This window comes from Sminthopsis crassicaudata, chromosome 1 (assembly GCF_048593235.1).
Source record: "Sminthopsis crassicaudata isolate SCR6 chromosome 1, ASM4859323v1, whole genome shotgun sequence".
Taxonomy (NCBI): domain Eukaryota; kingdom Metazoa; phylum Chordata; class Mammalia; order Dasyuromorphia; family Dasyuridae; genus Sminthopsis; species Sminthopsis crassicaudata.
Window position 1 is genome coordinate 443909975 of NC_133617.1, and position 19551 is coordinate 443929525.

Genomic DNA, 19551 nt, shown 5'->3' on the forward strand with positions numbered 1-19551 from the left:
AGCTCTTTTTTTCCTCACATTTTTCAGGGAGTCCGATTATCCTCAAATTGTCTCTCCTGGATCTGTTTTCCAGGTCTGTTGTCTTTCTAGTAAGGTACTTGACATTCTTTTCAATTGTTTCATTTCTCTGGTTTTGCTTGACTACCTCTTGGTTTCTCCTTGAGTCATTCATTTCTACTTGTTTGAGTCTAATTTTCAATGATGTATTTTCTTCACTCACTTTTTTTATATCTCTTTGTAATTGTCCAATTGAGTTTTTATCTTCTATGGAATTTTTTCCCATTTTATCCATTTTATTTTTTAGAGAGCTGTTTTCTTTTTCTAGCTCACTAATCCTGTTTTCCTTGGAGTTGTTTACTTTTCCAGCTCACTAATCTTATTTCTCAATGATTTGATTTCTTTATCCACTCTGTCTTTAAATGCATGGGATGACTTCTCCAGGCTCTCTAGCCAAGCTTCCCTTTCCTTTTCCCATTTCTCTTCCAGCTCTCTTATGAGAGCCTTTTTGATTTCCTCTATGAGATTCTTTTGTATTGAGGAGCAGCTCATATCCCTCTTAGGGGATTCCTCTGGGGACAGTCTTTTTTTAGTCTCCTCAGTATTTGAAGTCTGCTCTCTCTCCATACAAAACCTGTCAATGGTTAGAGCCCTTTTGAATTTTTTGTTCATTTTGTCAGAGTAGGAATCGAAGAAAACAAATTGACAAGAGAAACAATTGGTCTGTTTTGGGGGGGATGGTGCTGGATGGTGTTAATGGGCTTCCTCGACAGACTGGGGGTAGTGCAGCAGAGAGCCACTAACAGAACAGCAATGACTGTCCTGAGTCTGCGCTCTGAGGCTCTGAGAATGCGCTGAGTCAGTCCAGGTGGGGGGTGGCTGGGTTCTGAGAGACGCTAGCTTTCCAGGGTTTTAATCTTCACCTCCGATGTTTACACTCTCTCCCCTGATCTTAGCTTGCTGCCGAGATGGAGTATCCACACTGGGGTAAAAGCCTTTTTGCAGAAAAGGCAGAGATTGTCCCTCTCCCCCTCAGGTCTGAGCTGTGTGAGCTGCCTGTCTCGCTCTGGCTTGCCTGCCCTCAGTCTGCGCCCAGTCTGATTGACCCACCCCCGAGCAAACACAGACCTTTTCTGGAGACTTTCAAGGATGTCTTCTCTTGGTGATTATTTGTGGATTTCTTTCTGAGGCTTGTCATGAATAAGTTCTGACAGAAAACGAGGAGCTCAAGCAGCTGTCTGCCTCCATGCCGCCATCTTGGCCGGAAGTGTCGAGTTTAATTTTCAATGATGTGTTTTCTTCACTCACTTTTTTTATATCTTTTTGTAATTATCCAATTGAGTTTTTATCTTCTATGGAATTTTTTTTCCCATTTCATCAATTTTATTTTTTAGAGAGCTGTTTTCTTTTTCCAACTCACTAATTTTATTTCTCAATGATTTGTTTTCTTTATCCACTCTGTCTTAAAATGCGTGGGAAAACTTCTCCAGACTCTCTTGCCAAGCTTCCCTTTCCTCTTCCAATTTCTCTTTTATTTCTCTTGTAAGAGCCTTTTTGATTTCCTCTATGAGAGTTTTGTGTATTGAGGAGCAGATCATATCCCCCTTAGGGGATTCCTTTGGAGACAGTCTGCTTTTAGTCTCCTCAGACTTTGAAGTCTGCTCTTTATCCATACAGAAACTGTAAATGGTTAGAGCCCTTTTAAATTTTTTGTTCATTTTGTCAGAGTGGGAATCAAAGAAAACAAACTGACAAGAGAAACAATTGGTCTGTTTCTGGGGGGGTGGGGAGAGAGAATGGGCTTGGATGGTGTTACCGGGGCTTGCTCTACAGACTGCGGGAGACAGTAGCAAGGCTCTAGCAGGACAGCGATGGCTGCTCGCTGGGTCCACCCTCTGGGGCTCTCATAAGGAGCTGAGTCACTCTGGGTAGGGGTGGGGATAGCCAGGTCTGGAGAGAAGCTAGCTTTCCGGGGTTTTATTCTTTACCTCCAGTTTTTACATCTGCTCTGCTGCTCCTGGCTTGCTGCCAAGATGGAATATCCACACTGGGTTAAAAGTCATTTCTGCTACTGGAAGAGATCGCAACCCTCCCCCCCTCAGATCTGCATAGTGTGAGCTGCCTGCCTGGCTCTTGCTGCTTGCCCACAGGCTGCGCCCAGTCTGTTAGTCCACTCCCCTGAGCAAACACAGACCTTTTTTGGCGAATTTCAAGGATTTCTTCTGTTGGTGATTATTTATGGGTTTCTTTTCCCATCAAGTATTAATTCTGAGGCTTGTCATGAAGTAAATTCTGAGAGAAAACGCTGAGCTCAAGGCACTGTGCGCCTCCTCTCCGCCATCTTGGCTGGAAGTCTGATTCTATTTCTTAATATGGTAGCTAAATAGGCTGCATTTTTCTAAAGGACAATATCCCATTGTATTACTTTGTATATAATTGTTCTGGTTCTTTATGGTAAACATGGAACTGTGTTTTTATTGAAATGCTAAATAAATATTTAGGTAATGTGATTCACTTATCTTTTCTTATTTGTTTGCTTGTTTATTTATTGTGAGGAGGTTGAATGTTACTTTTTTTTCTTGCAGCTAATCTTCCAGTGCCAACTATTGCAGCAATAGATGGGATCGCTTTGGGTGGTGGCCTTGAGTTGGCTTTAGCGTGTGATATAAGAGTAGCAGGTAAGAATTGTTATTGGTGTTGTTCATTCATTTCAGTTGTATCTGATTCGTTGACTAAGAATCTAAATTGATTTTTTGAGTTTTTTCGGCAGAGTTACTGGAGCAGTTTTTTATTTCCTTTTCCAACTCATTTTATACATGAGGAAACTAAGACAAACAGTATTGAGTAACTTGCTCAGGCTTCATACAACTAGTAAGTGTATGAAACCAAATTTGAATTCAAGATGAGTCTTCCTAATTCCAGGTCTGTTATGTAACTCTCCTTTTAGCAGGTAGGAATATGGTCTGTTAAAATAGAATTTTATCAAATATTACATTCAATTTTTTTTTATTTGAGTCAAAATTAATTACAGCTTCCTATTGGGATTAGGATGATGATTTAAGTGTACCATGGAGTCCAGCTAAGATAATATTGACCATTAACTTGAGCCACTTTTTTTCAGGCTTTGTAGTTTTTTAAATTTTTATTTTAAAAAATTCTTTAACTAATACAAACACAAAGAAAATATTTCCATATACAGAATACAACATAAAAAAGAGAGAATTTCATATATTAAGCTACAAATTTCTATTGACAGCCTGCTTTTGAAATTTTACTTGTTACTTTTTTCTTATAAAATAAATATTATTCATATATTTTGTCTTTACATTGTCTAAGTTTCTCTTTTATCCTTTGCCTTCTCCATCCTAGAAAGCATCTCATATATAAAATAATTTTTAAAAGAAAAAAGGGGAAGAAGAAAACACTTAGGAAAACCTTTCAATACCTTGAAAAAATCTTGACAATATATGTAGTATTCTTTTGTGGGTCGCCTTCCATACCTCTGGAAAGGAATGGGGAAAGATTTCTTTTAATATCTCTTTTTTGGAGTCATGCTTATTTGTAATTTACAACTTTCATTTTTTATTGCTTTATGGTTACTTTTTCCATTTACATTATTTTTATTATACATTTTTTCTTAACTATATTTACTTAACTTTCCATCTGCTCTGCCCTTTTTTTATGATATTGTTTTTTACAGCACAATAACTTCCCATTACATTCATTACCATCATTTCTTTAAACATCTACTTTTGTTTCTACTAAATATTTACTTTGTTTTCAGTCCTGCCAATCATATTTTGCAATGGGGGTGGAGGAGGAGGCTTTCTTTTGCATTAGTGACTTACTTGAAATCTGTGAAAAAAGACATATTCTTAATATCACTTTTACTTCAAGTACTAATAATCTTAGCATTCTTTTCTTATTTCATTTTTATCTATGCTTTATTTAAAAAATTATTGATTTTCTATTCTTTATAAACTTTCTTTACTATGCCTTGTGTAAGAGATGCTAAATAATTCACAGTCCCTGTCCTCATTTTGACAGTAGCTATGTTCTTCTTACCACCTCTTGACTTGGTGAAGCTTCTCTCCCCTGTTTATCATAGTTTCCTTTACAACTTTTAAATTTACATGGAAAATGAAGGGAAACAATACTTTTATTAGAAATTGACAAAAATCAGTTCTATTGATAAAAATCGGTTCTTAATGAATTTTCTATCCACTGCTTCACTTTGATTCATAATGTCTTTCTCTTCCTTTTCCCCTTCCTTTCTGGTTTTTACTATTTCTGAACAGCCTTTATTGAAAATAGAATTCACTTTTTTCATATTATATAATGTCTTTTTTATGTTTAGTCACTCTACAAGCATTTATTAAATGTGTACTATGTGCTGTGTTGGTGATTCAGAGAAAACTTCAAAAAAAATCTACTTTCCTCCCATCTTATTATTTTGGCACTCATTTTGTTTGGTTATTTTCTTTAATAATTTAGGATTTTAACTCTTGAAATGAAACATTTAAGGAACTACATAGGTTATAATATCTGTAATAAACAGATTCTAAAAATAGGTTGTTTGGGGATAAAATAAAATAAAATTTAAATTTCATTTGTATTTTAAATAAAATTTAGATGTTATAAAATAAGTGTCAATAGATCATGAAAAATGGAACTTTGAGTTATTCTGCTCTCAGAATTATAGAAAATATTTGTTGGTTAGTAAGTAGAAATTTATCCTGAGAAATTCTTAGTATATCTTTGAAATAGTTAAGTTGTTTGGTCCTAGAGGAATATTCTGGTAAGTACAGAATATGTAATGATACAGAGCTAATTAAATAAGTGAAAGTAGGAGCACAATTTACAATATATATAGTAATACATTATGTAGAAGAACAATTTGGAGAGACTTTATAAAACTGCTCAGTGATAAACTAAGTCCAAAAAATGTATACAACATGTCATTCAATTTCTAAGAGAGCAGTGATTAAAAAAAGGGATACAATTTTTGGATAAGGTCAGTGGGGGAATTTGTTTTGGCCAAACTATACATGTGTATTGAAGACTTTATTTTTGAGATTTTGTTTTGTTTTAATATTTGCTCAATTAGGAGAGATAATTACAACAGAAAAGATATTAATTTAACAAATAGGAACAAAAAACAAAAAACATTTATTGTATGACATATATTTATTTCAATATAATTTATTTCTTTGTAGTGATGTGCTGAGTTAACATTAGCATTGAAGTACATTGCCAGATTGGAATGATGAAAATACACTAGATCCACTTGCTATTTAAAAATATAGATAGATAGATAGATGTATATATTATTATATGTACATACATATGTGGGTATGTCTATAATTGAATGCATTGTCTTGATGAAGTAATACTGGTATTGATATTTCTATAAATGAATGGGGATTTATTTTTTAAGATGTGTTAAATGTATAGGATCTAAAGTGGATACACTTTATATTTTTTAAAATGCATTGAATTATATTTTAAAATCATTACGTTTGCTATGTAAAAATAAAAAATGTACAAAAGTTAAGTATAAAAGAACATGAACAGTTTTACAAAGATAAAAATAAATAGTTTATTAAATTGTTTGACTCTAAAACATACTCATTAAAAACAGATCTCTTACTAAGCTCACAGTCCTTCTGAATCACAAGTAAGAGTTGGTCTCATTTCTCTGTCATCAAGTTATTAGCCTGATAATTTATTTTACTTCACTGTCATCTTGTATATAACAGTTATTTAGTGGTGGATCATTCTCAATTGGGAGAATTGCTTGGGTTTTTTAATATGTGCAAATTCACTGATACATTTGCATAATCAGATGCCTTTTATGTCATTATAAGATATTTAGTTACTTAGCAGATTGTTCTAAAATCTTTTGGCATGAACTTTTCAACATAATAAAAATTTGCTTCAGATTTTGTTTTTCTTTTGTTTCATAGCCTCTTCTGCTAAAATGGGCTTGGTTGAAACAAAATTGGCTATCATTCCTGGTGCAGGTATGAATTTAGTAGCTTCATTTATTTATTTATATATATGTATATATATATATATATATATATTTTTTTTTAAAGAGGCAGCAGCTTTTTTATATGAGGAGGAAATTCAGCTATACAGTCAATTTTATTGAAGAGCTCATATAAGAAAAATGTTTTTTCTCTTTATACATTTATATTAACTGTAATTATAAAAGTGGCTGCCACTGATCCTAGAAGTTATGCCACGTATTTCTGAAGGCAGTGTAATGTAATGAAAAAGTGTTGGATTTTGAGTCCAAGGACATTGTTTCACTTCCTAATTTTGCTAATTAATGCCTGTGTAATCTTGGGCAAAATAACTTAGCCTTTCAGCACCTTAATTTTTCATCTGTAAATGGTAAAATTGTACAATGTGGCTCCCTATGTTCCCTTCTAATTCTCTTTTTGTTATAGTATAATCATACTCTTTGGTGCATTTGTCACATAAAGGGAAATAATCATGGGATTGTGAAAATGAATGGAGGCAACATAGCAATATTTCTTTTTTTTTAATGATTTTTAAAATATTTTTTGTTTTTAGCATTTTAGAAACTTAAGTCAATAATTCTTCTCTTCCCCCTTTCCAGAAAACCATTCAACATTTTTAGATCTTATAAAGATAATTCTCTACCTCTCTGAGAAATGGATAAAAGTTAAAATATATAGAGTATACAGTAAAATTGGAGACTTTTAGATTGAATACACAGTAATATATATTGTACTGAATAATATACTAATTAGTACTTTATGAGTTAAAGAATAATGTTGTTATTTCCAAATAGTATTTAAAACAAAGAGGAATTAAACACAAGAGTTAGTAAAAAAAATAGTGCTGTTAAAAAAAAAAGAAACAAAAGATGACTTTTAATTTAACAAATTTAAATTAAATTTTATTTTATTTATTGTTTAATTAATAAACATTTGATTTCTCTCAGTTGTACTTCTCACTTTATCCTTTGGTAGGGTGCAATGGAAGCAAATGCCAATTGTCAAGCAAAACACATTTCCACATTAGTTATGTTCAAAAATGAATATCTGACTCTGCATATTTAGTGTCATCATCTCATAAGAGATGATGTCAGGAGTTGGGTAGTATTTTAAATCAGGACTCCTTAAACTTTTCCCACTTGCAACTTAACCCTCAATTTTTGTTTAACCCTCAATATGGGATTAACACCCACAATTTAAGAAGTTTTGTTTGAAATCTCTCATCCTGTGGAGTAATAGTTGATCATTGACTTGGTAAGTATTCTGGAATGTTAGATAAGTGTTCAGAATTGTTCATTTTTTACAATGCTATTATTTTATAAATTGTTTTTCTGATTCTGTTCTTTTAACATTTATTAAAATGAGTTTCAAAGGACATTCTCCCCACTCTCTCATTGTCTGCACTCTTCTACTGTCTCCTGATTATGTGAGAAATTAAGTCCCCTCCATTTTCGTCCTTTTCTTCCTTAATATATATATGATATAATATTATATAACCCCTTTTCCTTTTTATTTTTTATTTTTTTGCTGAGGCAATTGGGGTTAAGTGACTTGCCTAGGGTCCCACAGCTAGGAAGTGTTAAGGTCAAATTTGAACTCAGATCCTCCCACTTCACGGCTGTTTTTCACTTTATTCCCCTTTTAAAAAATTTTTTTTCTTAGACACAATGATTAATACAATTGTGCATGTATAACCTCAGTCATAGTGAAGGATAAAATTTGGAACTCAAAACTTAAAAAAAAAAAAGTAAAACATCAGTAAGCTTCATATATAATGAGGATAAACTGGAACCATTCCCAATAAGATCAGGGGTGAAATAAGGTTGCCCACTATCACTATTAATATTCAATATTGTATTAGAAATGTAACTTTGGCAATAAGAGATGAAAAAGAGATTAAAAGAATTAGAGTAGGTAACGAGGAAACCAAATTATCACTCTTTGCACATATATACTGATATGATAGTATACTTGGAGAACCCCAGAGAATCAACTAAAAAGTTATTAGAAATAATCCCCAGCTTTAGCAAAGTTGCAGGATACAAAATAAATCCACATACATCATTAGCATTTTTATACATCACTAACAAAATCCAACAGCAATAGATACAAAGAGAAATTCTTTTTAAAATAACTGTTGATAGTATAAAATATTTGGGAATCTTATCTGCCAAGGGAAAATCAGGAACTATATTAGCAAAACTACAAAACACTTTCCACACAAATAAAGTCAGATTTAAACAATTAGAAAAATATCAAATTTTCTTGGACAGCTCAAGCGAATATAATAAATATGACAATACTACCTAAACTAATCTATTTAGTGCTATACCAATCAAACTCACTAATCTATTTAGTGCTATACCAATCAAACTCCCAAGAATCTATTTTATTGACCTAGAAAAAATAACAAAATTCATCTGGAAGAACAAAAGGTCAAGAATTTCAAGGGAACTAATGAAAAAAAAAAAATCAAATGAAGTTGGCCTAGCTGTATCAGATCTAAAACTATATTATAAAGCAGTGGTCCTCAAAACCATTTGGTACTGGCTATGATCAGTTGATCAGTTAGACTAGTTGATCAGTGGAATAGGTTAGGTTCACAGGACAAAATATTAACTGTAGCAGTCTAGTGTTTGAAAGACCCCAGCTTTTGGGATAAAAATTCAGTATTTGACAAAATTGCTGGGAAAATTGGAAACTAGTATGGCAGAAATTAGGCATTGACCCACACTTAACACTGTATACCAAAATAAGGTCAAAATGGGTTCATGATCTAGGACCTGTATGTGCAAAAATGTTAGTGGCATCAAAGTGTAGTGGCTAGAAACTGGAAACTGAGTGGATGCCCCTCAATTGGAGAATGGTTGAATAAATTGTGGTATATGAATGTTATGGAATATTATTTTTCTGTAAGAAATGACCAACAGGATGATTTCAGAGAGGCTTGGAGAGACCTACATGAACTGATGCTAAGTGAAATGAGCAGAACCAGGAGATCATTATACACAGCAATAACAAGACTGTATGACAATCAATTCTGATGGACATGGCTCTTTTCAATAATGAATTGATTCAGACCAGTTCTAATTGTTCAGTAATGAAGAGAGCCATCTACATCCAGAGAGAGGACTGTGGGAGCTGAGTGTGGACCACAACATAGCATTTTCACTCTGTTGTTGTTTGCGTGCATTCTTGTTTTCCTTCTTAGTTTTCTTTCTTTTTTTTTTTTTTATCTTTCTAGATCTAATTTTTCTTGTGCAGCAAGATAGCTGTATGAATATGTATACATATATTGGATTTAACATATATTTTAACATGTATTGATTGGAATACCTGCCATCTAGGAGAGAGGGGGTAGGGAGAAGGAGGTGAAAATTTGGAACAGAAAGTTTTGCAAGAGTCAGTGTTGAAAATTTACCCATGTATATGTTTTGTAAATAAAAAAGCTATAACAAAAATTGTTTTAACATTTAATTGGGGAAAAACAGTATTTAAAAAAATGTTTATTCTCCTCTCCCATATATTAATGTTTTTCTGGGTAAGTTATTCTTGGCTACAAAAATTTTTTTTATTTTTTAGAATATTCTTAACCATGATTTCCCCACTTTTAACATTCAAGTCAAGTCAACAAGCATTTATTAAATGTCTCCTGTAGCCAAATACAAAAAAAGCAAAATCAGCTCTTGCTTTTCAAAGAACACAGAATCTTTTAGAGATATGCTAAATACTTTGTATGAACAAGATATAGCCAAAATAAATTGGAGATAAACTAAGAGTAAAAATACTAACATTGAAGGGACTGGGCAAGGCTTTTTGTAGAAAGAATATAGGGGTTTAGCTGGATCCTGAAAGAAGCCAAGGAAGGAAAGACATGAGGAGGGAGACAATTCTGGACATAGAGGAGAATTAGAAATATTGGAGTCAGAAATATTTTGAGGAAGAAATAGCAAGGATGTTGGTCTCAGTAGATCATAGGGTATGTGGGTGGCAAATAATATATGAGAAGACTGGAAAGATAAAAAGGAACCAGATTGTGAAGGGATTTAAAAACCAAAGAGATGATTTTATATTTGATCTTAGACATTATAGGGAAATACTGGAGTTTGTGGGTAGGATGATATTACCAGACCTGTGTTTTATTTAGAAAGATCACTTTGGTGTTTAATAAAAGAGTAGGGAGAGATTTGAGGCAGGGAGACTAACCATGATGTGAACAACCAAGAGTAAATTGATGAAATTAGTTGTAGAGAAGTGGTTACATATGAGAGATATAGATAGGTGTGCTCAAAAGATTGGATTTGAGAGATGAGACAGTGAGGAGTTGAGCATGATATTTTTCTTACAGACCTGGATGAGATAAGAAGAAAGGTTTTTAGGGAAAAGATAGACTTTAGTTTGGGACATGTTAATTTAAAGATCTTTGCAGGACATGCATGTTTTGTGATAGTTTTATAATATAAGGGACATCCTCTTGGCAGGACTTAGAATTCTCCTATTGACTTTGCTTTCTGCACCTGAATTCACAGTATCATATTCTCCCAATGTAGGTGTGGTTGTTGATAGGTCCTTGTCTGAGTATCTAGTTTATGTTTAAGGAATAGTCTATGGGCCAGCCAGAGATATCAGGAAAACAACATTTAATCAGTTTGAGTGCTGAGAATACCAGTAAAATAATGTAAGATATTATTATAAGCAATAGAGAAAAAAGGGAAGGCTATAGAGAAGAGGAAGGCCATATAACTCAGGCATACATACTAGCAGAGTAAAATTCGTATAAGGGTAAGTACAGTGTTGGAGAACAGAGACACATAGTTCCATTCAGCAGGAAGGAACTAGAGGAAAAGAAGTCCACCAAAGGGCCTTTCTGAAAATGGATTTCTTATTCCCCTATTTTGGGTGGTCCCCCTGGAACTGGTTGATATGCATGTAAAGGGTCAAAGCCAATTATTATTAGGCGATTTGTTATCAGGAAATAAAACAAGCTGATGTAAACAAAATATCATTTGGGTGACAGCCATATTAACCTTCAAAAATATTGTCAGCTTATTTTCAATAAGCTTACAGCCTCTTAAGGGAAGACCATCAAACCTAATCTTATAACAAAGATTTCCATGCATGTATTCTATAAATTACAGCCTTTTCTAAGGGGAGACTGTCATGACCCCAGGACCAATTTTATAAAAATCCAGGTTTAGCTATCAGCAGTCAGTTGAAAACACAAGACTGCAAGTCAGGTGAGAGATTAAAACTAATCCATTAGATCTGAGATTCTGTGTAGAGATTGAACCTATGGAAACTAATGAGATCAAGTAAAATTTAGAAGTATAGACAGAGAAGACAAGGAACACCTAATAGTTTAGCAGGTTTGACATGAATGGAGATTGAACTAACGAGATTAAGGCAGGAGCTGTCAGGTATATATAAATGCATATTTTCTTTCTTTCTTTTTTCTTTTTTTTTTCTTTTTCTTTTTTTTTTTTAGGCAATTGGGGTTAAGTGACTTGCCCAGGGTCACACAGCCAGGAAGTGTTAAGTGTCTGAGACCATATTTGAACTCCAGTCCTCCTGACTTCAGGGCTGGTGCTCTAACCACTTGGCTGCCCCTAGATGTATATTTTCAATATACAGTTGATTCTCATCATTCCTGGTTATTTTCTCTAAGATCACGATGAACACTGAATTAATAATATTGGATTGTTGCTCTTAGAGGAAATTCAGGGTTAGATTTCTGAGAGCCTCCAGTTACATTTACTTTAGCATAACATTCTTTTAAAAAAATAATAATAATAGCTTTTTATTTTTCAAAATATTTGCAAAGATAGCTTTCAACATCCACTCTTGCAGAACTTTGTATTCTGAATTTTTTTCCTCCCTCCTCATTTTTCCTCTCACCTAGACAGCAAATAATTCAATATAGGTTAAACATGTGCAAATTCTTATGAACATATTTCTATATTTATCATAAGCACAAGAAAAATCAGACCAAAAGGGAAAAAAATGAGAAAGCATCTCATTCTTCTGATGTTTAGGAGTATTAGACAACATTTGGGGGGCCATTTTAAAAAGCAAAACTACCAAGAAATAGCACAAAAATGTAAAAAAAAAAACCATGGCACTAAATTAGATTGTGAAAAGTCTACTTATTCATAATATGAGAGGTGAAATAAGAAGGCAGAGATTCACTTTGTTCAAAATCAGCTGGAAATGTGCTTGGGTCACTCAAATTTTTCATCACCATGAATGTCTGCAGTAGCAGAATTGATTTTTAGGGTTATAAATGCATTTTAGTGAATAATAATAGCTAACATTTATACAGCACTTATTGATGAGGTGCGAAAACTGAGTATAAGAGATTCCTTCTGATTGATGTTGGGCAGATTACTTGCAAAAGAATTCACAAACCTGAGATTTATTTGCACTAAGAAAACAGCTTTCTTAGTAGGCTGGGTCCTGTTAGGACTCTTGTAAGGATGGGTTTACACTGAGAAGAAAATATCTGCATTAGTGGGCTAAGTTCCAGAAGGGCAAATAGCAAAGTTTTGGGGTTTACAGTCACCTTTTATTAGTCTTCTGAGGCTTTATCAGGGTTTGCCTAGCTCTTCTTCCCCACCCTTCTCCCCCCCAGCTGGTAATAGTTCCAGGGACTAATCTCCAATTCAAAAAGGGTGGTGATTATGCCCCAAATCACGACCTCCAATTGAATGTGATTACTTATCTTGGGAAGGGTGTTTTCTGGGAAAGATGTGCCCTTCCCAGGGTTTGAGATTCAGGAATTCCCCCCAAAGGGGACACAGTTTACATTTGCCTACCCCCAAAGTTAAATTGGACACAATTTATATCATTACCATATGTTAAAACTCTATGCTAAGTACTTTACAACTGTTATCTCATTTAATCTGCAAATTATCCTGCCCAGTAGATACAATTGTTATCCTCATTTTATAGATGAGGAAACTGAGGCGAACAGAAGTTTAATTCTGTAGGCAAATTTGCTAATATGGAGTTGGAGAACAATGAGATTTGCCTTTGGTTTTTCCCCCCCAAATACTACCAACATTCCACCCAAATAAATTAAAAAAACAAACCTAAAAAAGTACTGTTCAAGCTTAAAACAATAGCGCACCCTACACCCCCACTTAATACTAACCCCAGACCTCCAAAAACCGGAGACGGTTTAGAAGCAAAAGCAACAAACCCGAAAATCAGTAGCAGAGATAATAAAAAAATAATTATCATTTCCATAATAATTTTAGTATGGACTTTAACCATAACCTATGGCATGAAAAACCATTGTTGTGATTCAACTACAAAATGCATCATATATATCTTTGTTTGCTGTTATAGAGACATCACCTATAAAGTTCCTACAGGCTTTAATGATGCCTATATACATTTCTAAAATAGAAGGGAAAGGAAGAAAATTGTGTGAATAAAGTGCTTTCATCTGTAGAAATTAATGAACATAGTTTCTCTCAAAAGTTTGATGGTAACAGATAAAACTTCTTTAACAATTCTCAGTATCTTTTTAGTTACTCTGAATAAGACCTTCTGCTTCTGCTGACAAATAAAGGGAGAATGGAAGGAGAAATAAAATAGTTGAAGGAAAAAATGTGGGAGAGAATAATGGAAATTTCTGCTTGCATATTTCTGCTTCAGAGTTATCATAGAAACAAATACTCAAGGGGGAAATGCACAAATAAATTCTTCAATTTATACAACTATATTAAAAAATTACTAAATGGATAAATGAGTATAGTTGTATTTGAAATGTCATGTGATAATTAATTCAGAAGATCATCTCTTCCCATTAAGAGCTTGGAAATTGGAAATATCACAATATTGCCACTGCTTTATGATATGCTTTATTCCCTGAATACCATTGTGTGAACTTTCTACTGAGGAAAAAACAATTTAACTTGTACATTTTATGAATATGCTTAATTGTGATTTGTGAGTATAGAAATAACTTACAAAATTTTATAGAAAGGTGAAATCTTTGCTTGGAAAAGAAAGTTAGATTCCTAATGCATACTTTGATTAATGGATGGGTAAAGTAGCATTATAAAGATAAAATTGTCTCATAGACAAGGACAATTATTAGAGAACATTTTAAAATGTTAATATTTCATAGCTTGAAAATAACAGGTTAAAATTGAAAAATGAAATTATTAAATGGATGATTCAAAACCTTGTTAAATGTGCATTCTATCATTGTGAGGAATTTGGCATAACAAATTTATATTGTTGAAAAAGTAGCACAGGCTCCATTCTTTCTCCTTTTAAGAGCATACAAACAAGTACTTGTGCTTTCTGTAGTAATGTTTTTCTTAATTGAGAACACTAAATAACAATTGTATTTATTAAGTTAGTGATTGTAAAATCCTTCATCTGATATGACTGGGAAACTTATCAGTCTTTATTTAATTTTCACTCTCTTTTTAGGAAATTAAGTAAAAGTTGAGTAGTGGAATTCTATTCTCCCCACTGATGATGTTGAGGATATTATCAGACAAGACAAAAAACACCAGGCTGCTGTACTAGAATATATAAAATAGCATATGGAAATAGATTCCTTTAGTATTAGCTAGATTAGGGTAATGATTGGCAAATATTCTTACTTAGTAAAATTGTACATTTTTTTCTTTGCTTAATAGTTTGTTTTAGTATTCATTTAAAAATTTTTTACATTTCTAGTTTTTTCCCTTCCTCCAGTTTCTTCCCTATCCAATTGAGGAGATAATCAATATGATGGCACTTATACACAAGTGAAGTCATGAAAAATGTTTCCATATTAGCCATTTTTTTAAAAAGCAAAAAAAAAAGGGGCGGTATGTTTCATTCCGCACTCAGACTTCAGTTTTCTCTTTGGAAGTGGGTTAGCATTTTTCTTTGTGAGTTCTTTGCATTGTCATGGATTAGTGTATTCATTAACTTTGCCATTACTATGTATAGTGTTCTCTTGGTTCTGTTCATTTCAGTTTGCTTTAATTTATTGAGTCTTTATAAAACCATTCCCTTTGTCACTTTTTGCAGTGCAATAATATTCCATCGCAGTCTACCACAATTTGTAGAGTTGTTTCCTTATTAATGAGCATTTAGTTTCCAGTTCTTTTCTACCACAAAAAGAGCTGTTGATACTTTTTTTTTGCACTTAAGTCTTTTTCCTTAAAGTTGCATAAACTCAAATCTTTTATTAGACTTTCTAAATGAAATATTAAAATTAACATTAAATTTCATTCCTAATCTGTTCCAGAATATGAAATCTACTCATGAATAGAAATTATTCCTTAATTTTCTTTTTAAATTTTCTTTCTATTTCATTCTAAATACTACAGGGGAGGGGGGAAGAAAAAAAAAACTCTTCTCTTTAGGAAATTATTTTTGTATTCTTTTTCTCAAAGGACTTAAATTGTGTTTTGTTTTTGTTTTGTTTTCTTCATCCTACTGAAACTTAGTAACTGTCCCTGGTTTTAGTAGGTGTTTATGTTCCAGGACTTATTTGCTGTTTTTAAGTGTATAGTTGAAAAGTTAACTTTTATTTCATTGACACAATTTCTAGTGTCTTGGAGTTTATTTATTCTTAGCTTGTTAATATTAGTCTCTCACTCTCCAAAATCAAAGAAAAAACAGAAATGGTCATGGTCACCTTATTAAGTGATTAGTTTATATTGAATCTACTAGTTGGATGTTTAATCATGGTTTGAAAAGATTCACAATTTATAGAAGCAGTGAAATACTTAAGTAAGACATCACCAACTTTTAGTTGATAAATATTATAGCAAGTTAACAGCCTCTAATGGCTGTTTAAATTTATCTTAATTTGAGCAATATTTGTTGAAATACATCAGAACAAAAGGGAAAATGATGATTTAAAAAAAAAACATTCATGCATCCTTTTTAATTGAAATGTCTAAGGTTCTTCGTTGTTTTAATGTAATGGTATCTAATATTTAGTATGAATTAGAAAAGAATTCTGTTTCAGTTTAATGCGCAAAAAAAAAATCATTTGAAATAGTAAAGTTTGAATTTATATGAAATAAGATTCTGAATGAAATATAAGTAGGTTTTCTGGGGAGTTTGGAGGTAATTTTTAAATAATCCATTCTCCCCATTCTTTTCAAGGTTATTTGCATGTCCTGATTTTTTACATTTTTTGGTAACACAAAGTTTATATTCTTTAATATGGAACTCATTTGCATAGGCTTGTCCAATTATTATTATGTCCATCAATAGAATGTAACCTTTTATGAGAGTAGGTGTTAGTTTCTTTTTTAGTTTTACATCCCCAGCATTTCATTTAGTGCTTGAGATATAGAAGGTATTAAATATGTACTTGTTTAATTGAAATAATTGAAACAGTGAGCATCTCTTTATCATGTCATTATAAAACATTTTGTCTTCCTGTTTTTCTTCCCTTATTTGATTTCAGAATTGTCCTTGTGCTTCATTTACTTAAATTTGATAGCAGTCAGAAAAATGAATACCACTGTCAGTTTGTATGCAGATTGTAATCTAAAAGTTAAGCCAATATGGCCTGACTTTTATCACATCATCCACAATAAAAACCTGTGCTTTAAAGATTTCTAGTGGTAAGAATTTAATTTTCTCCTAAAGAAATTTAGTATTCTTTGAATATCTCTAATTTCAGAGAAGTTTTTCCATATTTTGAAATAATTCTGCTTCCTTGTCACAATTATCTTGTTCTGTTCTCTAGCATCAAACAAAAAATCATCTCTATAATAATCTTTTAAAAATGTAAGCACTAAACTTGTTCTTTACCTTTACCAAATCATCCAGATATTATCACTTTCATTAGATGAGCCTCTTAATAGAAAGGCTAAGTTCCTTCACCTTCCTAGATACACCTCCACATCCAAGGATAATTTTACCATACTTTCTAAAATTGTTAGCGAGGTCCAGTGAAAGCTAGCAGCAGAAAGATACTGAACCCCAGACAAAAGTCAGAATCAGAGGCTAACCACTCTCACCTATCAAAGTATCAAATCACAAAATAGAAAAAATGAACCAAAAAAAGTTAGAATAATCCAAAAAAACAAAACAAAACAAACCCAAAACAAGAAAAAATGTCAACAGCATAGAAATAGTAGAATTGATTAGATAGAAAAGGAGGGGGAAATCTCAGTAAAGAAAATAATTTATTAAAAATTAGAATTTGGCAAGTACAAGCATTATGAAACAAAAAAGAAAATGAAATTTCTAATTGGAAAGAAAACTGATCAGATAAATTAGATCCAGGACAGCCAATTTCAGAATTGTTGAACTTCCTTAAAAACCATGATGAAAAGAAAAAAGGCTGGATAAAAATTTTCAAGGAATTATTAAGGAAAAATGTCCTGATATCCTAAAATCAGAGGGCAAAGTAGTAATTAAAAGAAATTCCAGAACTTCCAGATCAAGGAATATCTAGGGCTGAAACTATGAAAAGGCATGCTTGAATCAGAAAACTGAGCACCTAAGGTTAATTACCTATTCCATATGAGACAATGACTATTAGTATATGTTTTGGATAAATGGCTCTTCTCACCGTTGATGCTGGCTCAATGTTTGATGTTAAGATAATTGTAGGCAAGGATTAGAGGGTGGGGTGACAGAGGCCCACGATTCGCTTTTCTGTAGGATGAGGAAGAGAGAAGTTGGTGACTTTGGACTGGAGAATCAAGGATACAATTGTGGTGAGCAAAGGGCATTTTATCTGTCTCCTTCACTTTTCCCCCTAAAGACCAAGGAGTTTGAATTTATCCTGACTCTGGCTGGCCCCGAGGCCTCCAGGGAGCTAGCTTGGACTTAACAAGGGAGAAAGTACTACAAGTATCCAAAAAGAAACAATTTAGATATCATAGAATTACAATTAGCATTATACAGAATTCAGCAATTTTCACACTAAAAAACTGGAGTACTTGAAATATGATATTCTGGAAGGCAGAAGAGTTAGGATTATAATCAAGAATCACATACCTATCAAAAATGAAGATAATCCTTCAGAGGAGGGAAGGAATGGATATTTAATGAAAGAGAATTTAAATTAAATTAAGATAAAATGAAATTTAATTTAAAAAGAGAATTTTAATTAAAAGACCAGGAATGAATAAAAAAATGACCTTCAAATACAAGGTTTAATGGAAAATAAAAATAAATAAGAGAAAACATAAAACTTGTAAGGTAAGACTGTTTATATTAAAATGTGGCAAGATAATATTACTGTAAGGGCAACTAGAAGGCATATACTAGGAGTAGACAGAGAGTGTGGATATAAGCTTATTTTGATAAAATGATTAAAAAAAAAACAACAAAGAGATGAAAAAGAATATTGCACTAGGTGAAAGAAGGGGAAGAGTGGGATACATAATTTCTCATAAAAGTAGCATAAAAAAGCCAATAATAATAATAATGGATGGGAATATGGTGGAAGGTGGTAGTGATGTCAGGAAGCTTAGAAACCTTACTCCCATCAGAATCAGCTTAAAGAAGGAATAACATATACCCTTGATTGTGTACAGAAATCCATTTTATATAAGGAAAAAGATGTGTGTGGGTTTTGTGTATGTGTATGGGAGTAAAAATATGTCTAATAAAAAGAAATAAGAAAAAATACTGAAAAGATAACAATAGACAATAAGTAATATGTACCAAATGGAATAACATCGTAAATTTTGACGACAAGTTGAACATATTTTGCTGTAAGAATTAAATAAACCTAAGCAAAAAATAAGAAAGATATTAAAGAGGTGAATAGCATTCTGCAAAAGTTAGATTTGATACATCTCTAGAGAAAACTGCGTGGGACTAGAAAGGAATGTACTTTTTCATAGCAGTACAAAATACCTTCACAAAAGTTGACCACATATTTAGGGCATTAAAACCTCACAATCCAGTGCAAAAAGAAATCATCCATATTAATATTGTTTTAGATGCATGCATGTAAGTGCTTATGTATATCTATCTATCTATAGATAGATATAGATATAAGTATATGTTATTGGTGCGTGTGTATGTGTGTTCACACACACACACATGATTATCTGTAGCCAGCTTGGGAAGAGGGTCAGGGAGTTGAAAAGGGAAAAAAGTATAAAGCAAAAAGTGAATAGTTCATAAAAAAGAAATAACCTACTGTGAAGCAAAGAAATGATGGACAGTCATGATTATATACTCTCTACTATTATTATATATGTTTTCTTGAAATTGAAATTTATTTTAAATATTTTTAATTCTCCCTGATGTTCTGCTGGGCACATGACAAATTTTTTGGTTTTTGTTTTTCATTTTCTGTCCTCTTCTATTTTGTTTTTTTCTTATTTTGTATTGTTTTAAATGAATAAAAATTTCAAAAATTAGTTTTCTATAGCATTTGAATTAATTTTCTTTAAAAATTCTTTTAAAATTTTTCTTTAAAAATTTCATAGTTATTCATTTGTAAATACATCTGTCTGTTAGGAATTTTTTCATTGGGAGATATTTGCAGCTTATTCTTTTTAAAATTAGTGTTCTGTTTCATTTTGTG

At 32.4% G+C, this 19551-nt stretch overlaps 1 protein-coding gene across 8 annotated transcripts in view; it reads left to right on the forward strand.

Annotated features, from left to right (window-relative positions):
* The window catches only part of AUH (AU RNA binding methylglutaconyl-CoA hydratase), a 222321-nt gene that overhangs the window by 113939 nt on the left and 88831 nt on the right, over positions 1–19551 (forward strand). For 6 of the 8 annotated variants that reach the window (XR_012484554.1, XR_012484553.1, XR_012484555.1 and 3 more), the window contains exons 5-6: positions 2583–2675; positions 5964–6020. The exons of 1 other annotated variant lie outside the window; for it this stretch is intronic. Coding sequence is in view for 4 of the 7 variants with exons in the window: in XM_074280673.1 (XP_074136774.1) it covers positions 2583–2675; positions 5964–6020 (150 nt within the window). In the remaining 3 variants the exon portion in view is untranslated. The remainder of the gene's footprint in view (positions 1–2582; positions 2676–5963; positions 6021–19551) is intronic. One more of the 8 variants, XM_074280675.1, reaches the window with a different exon arrangement.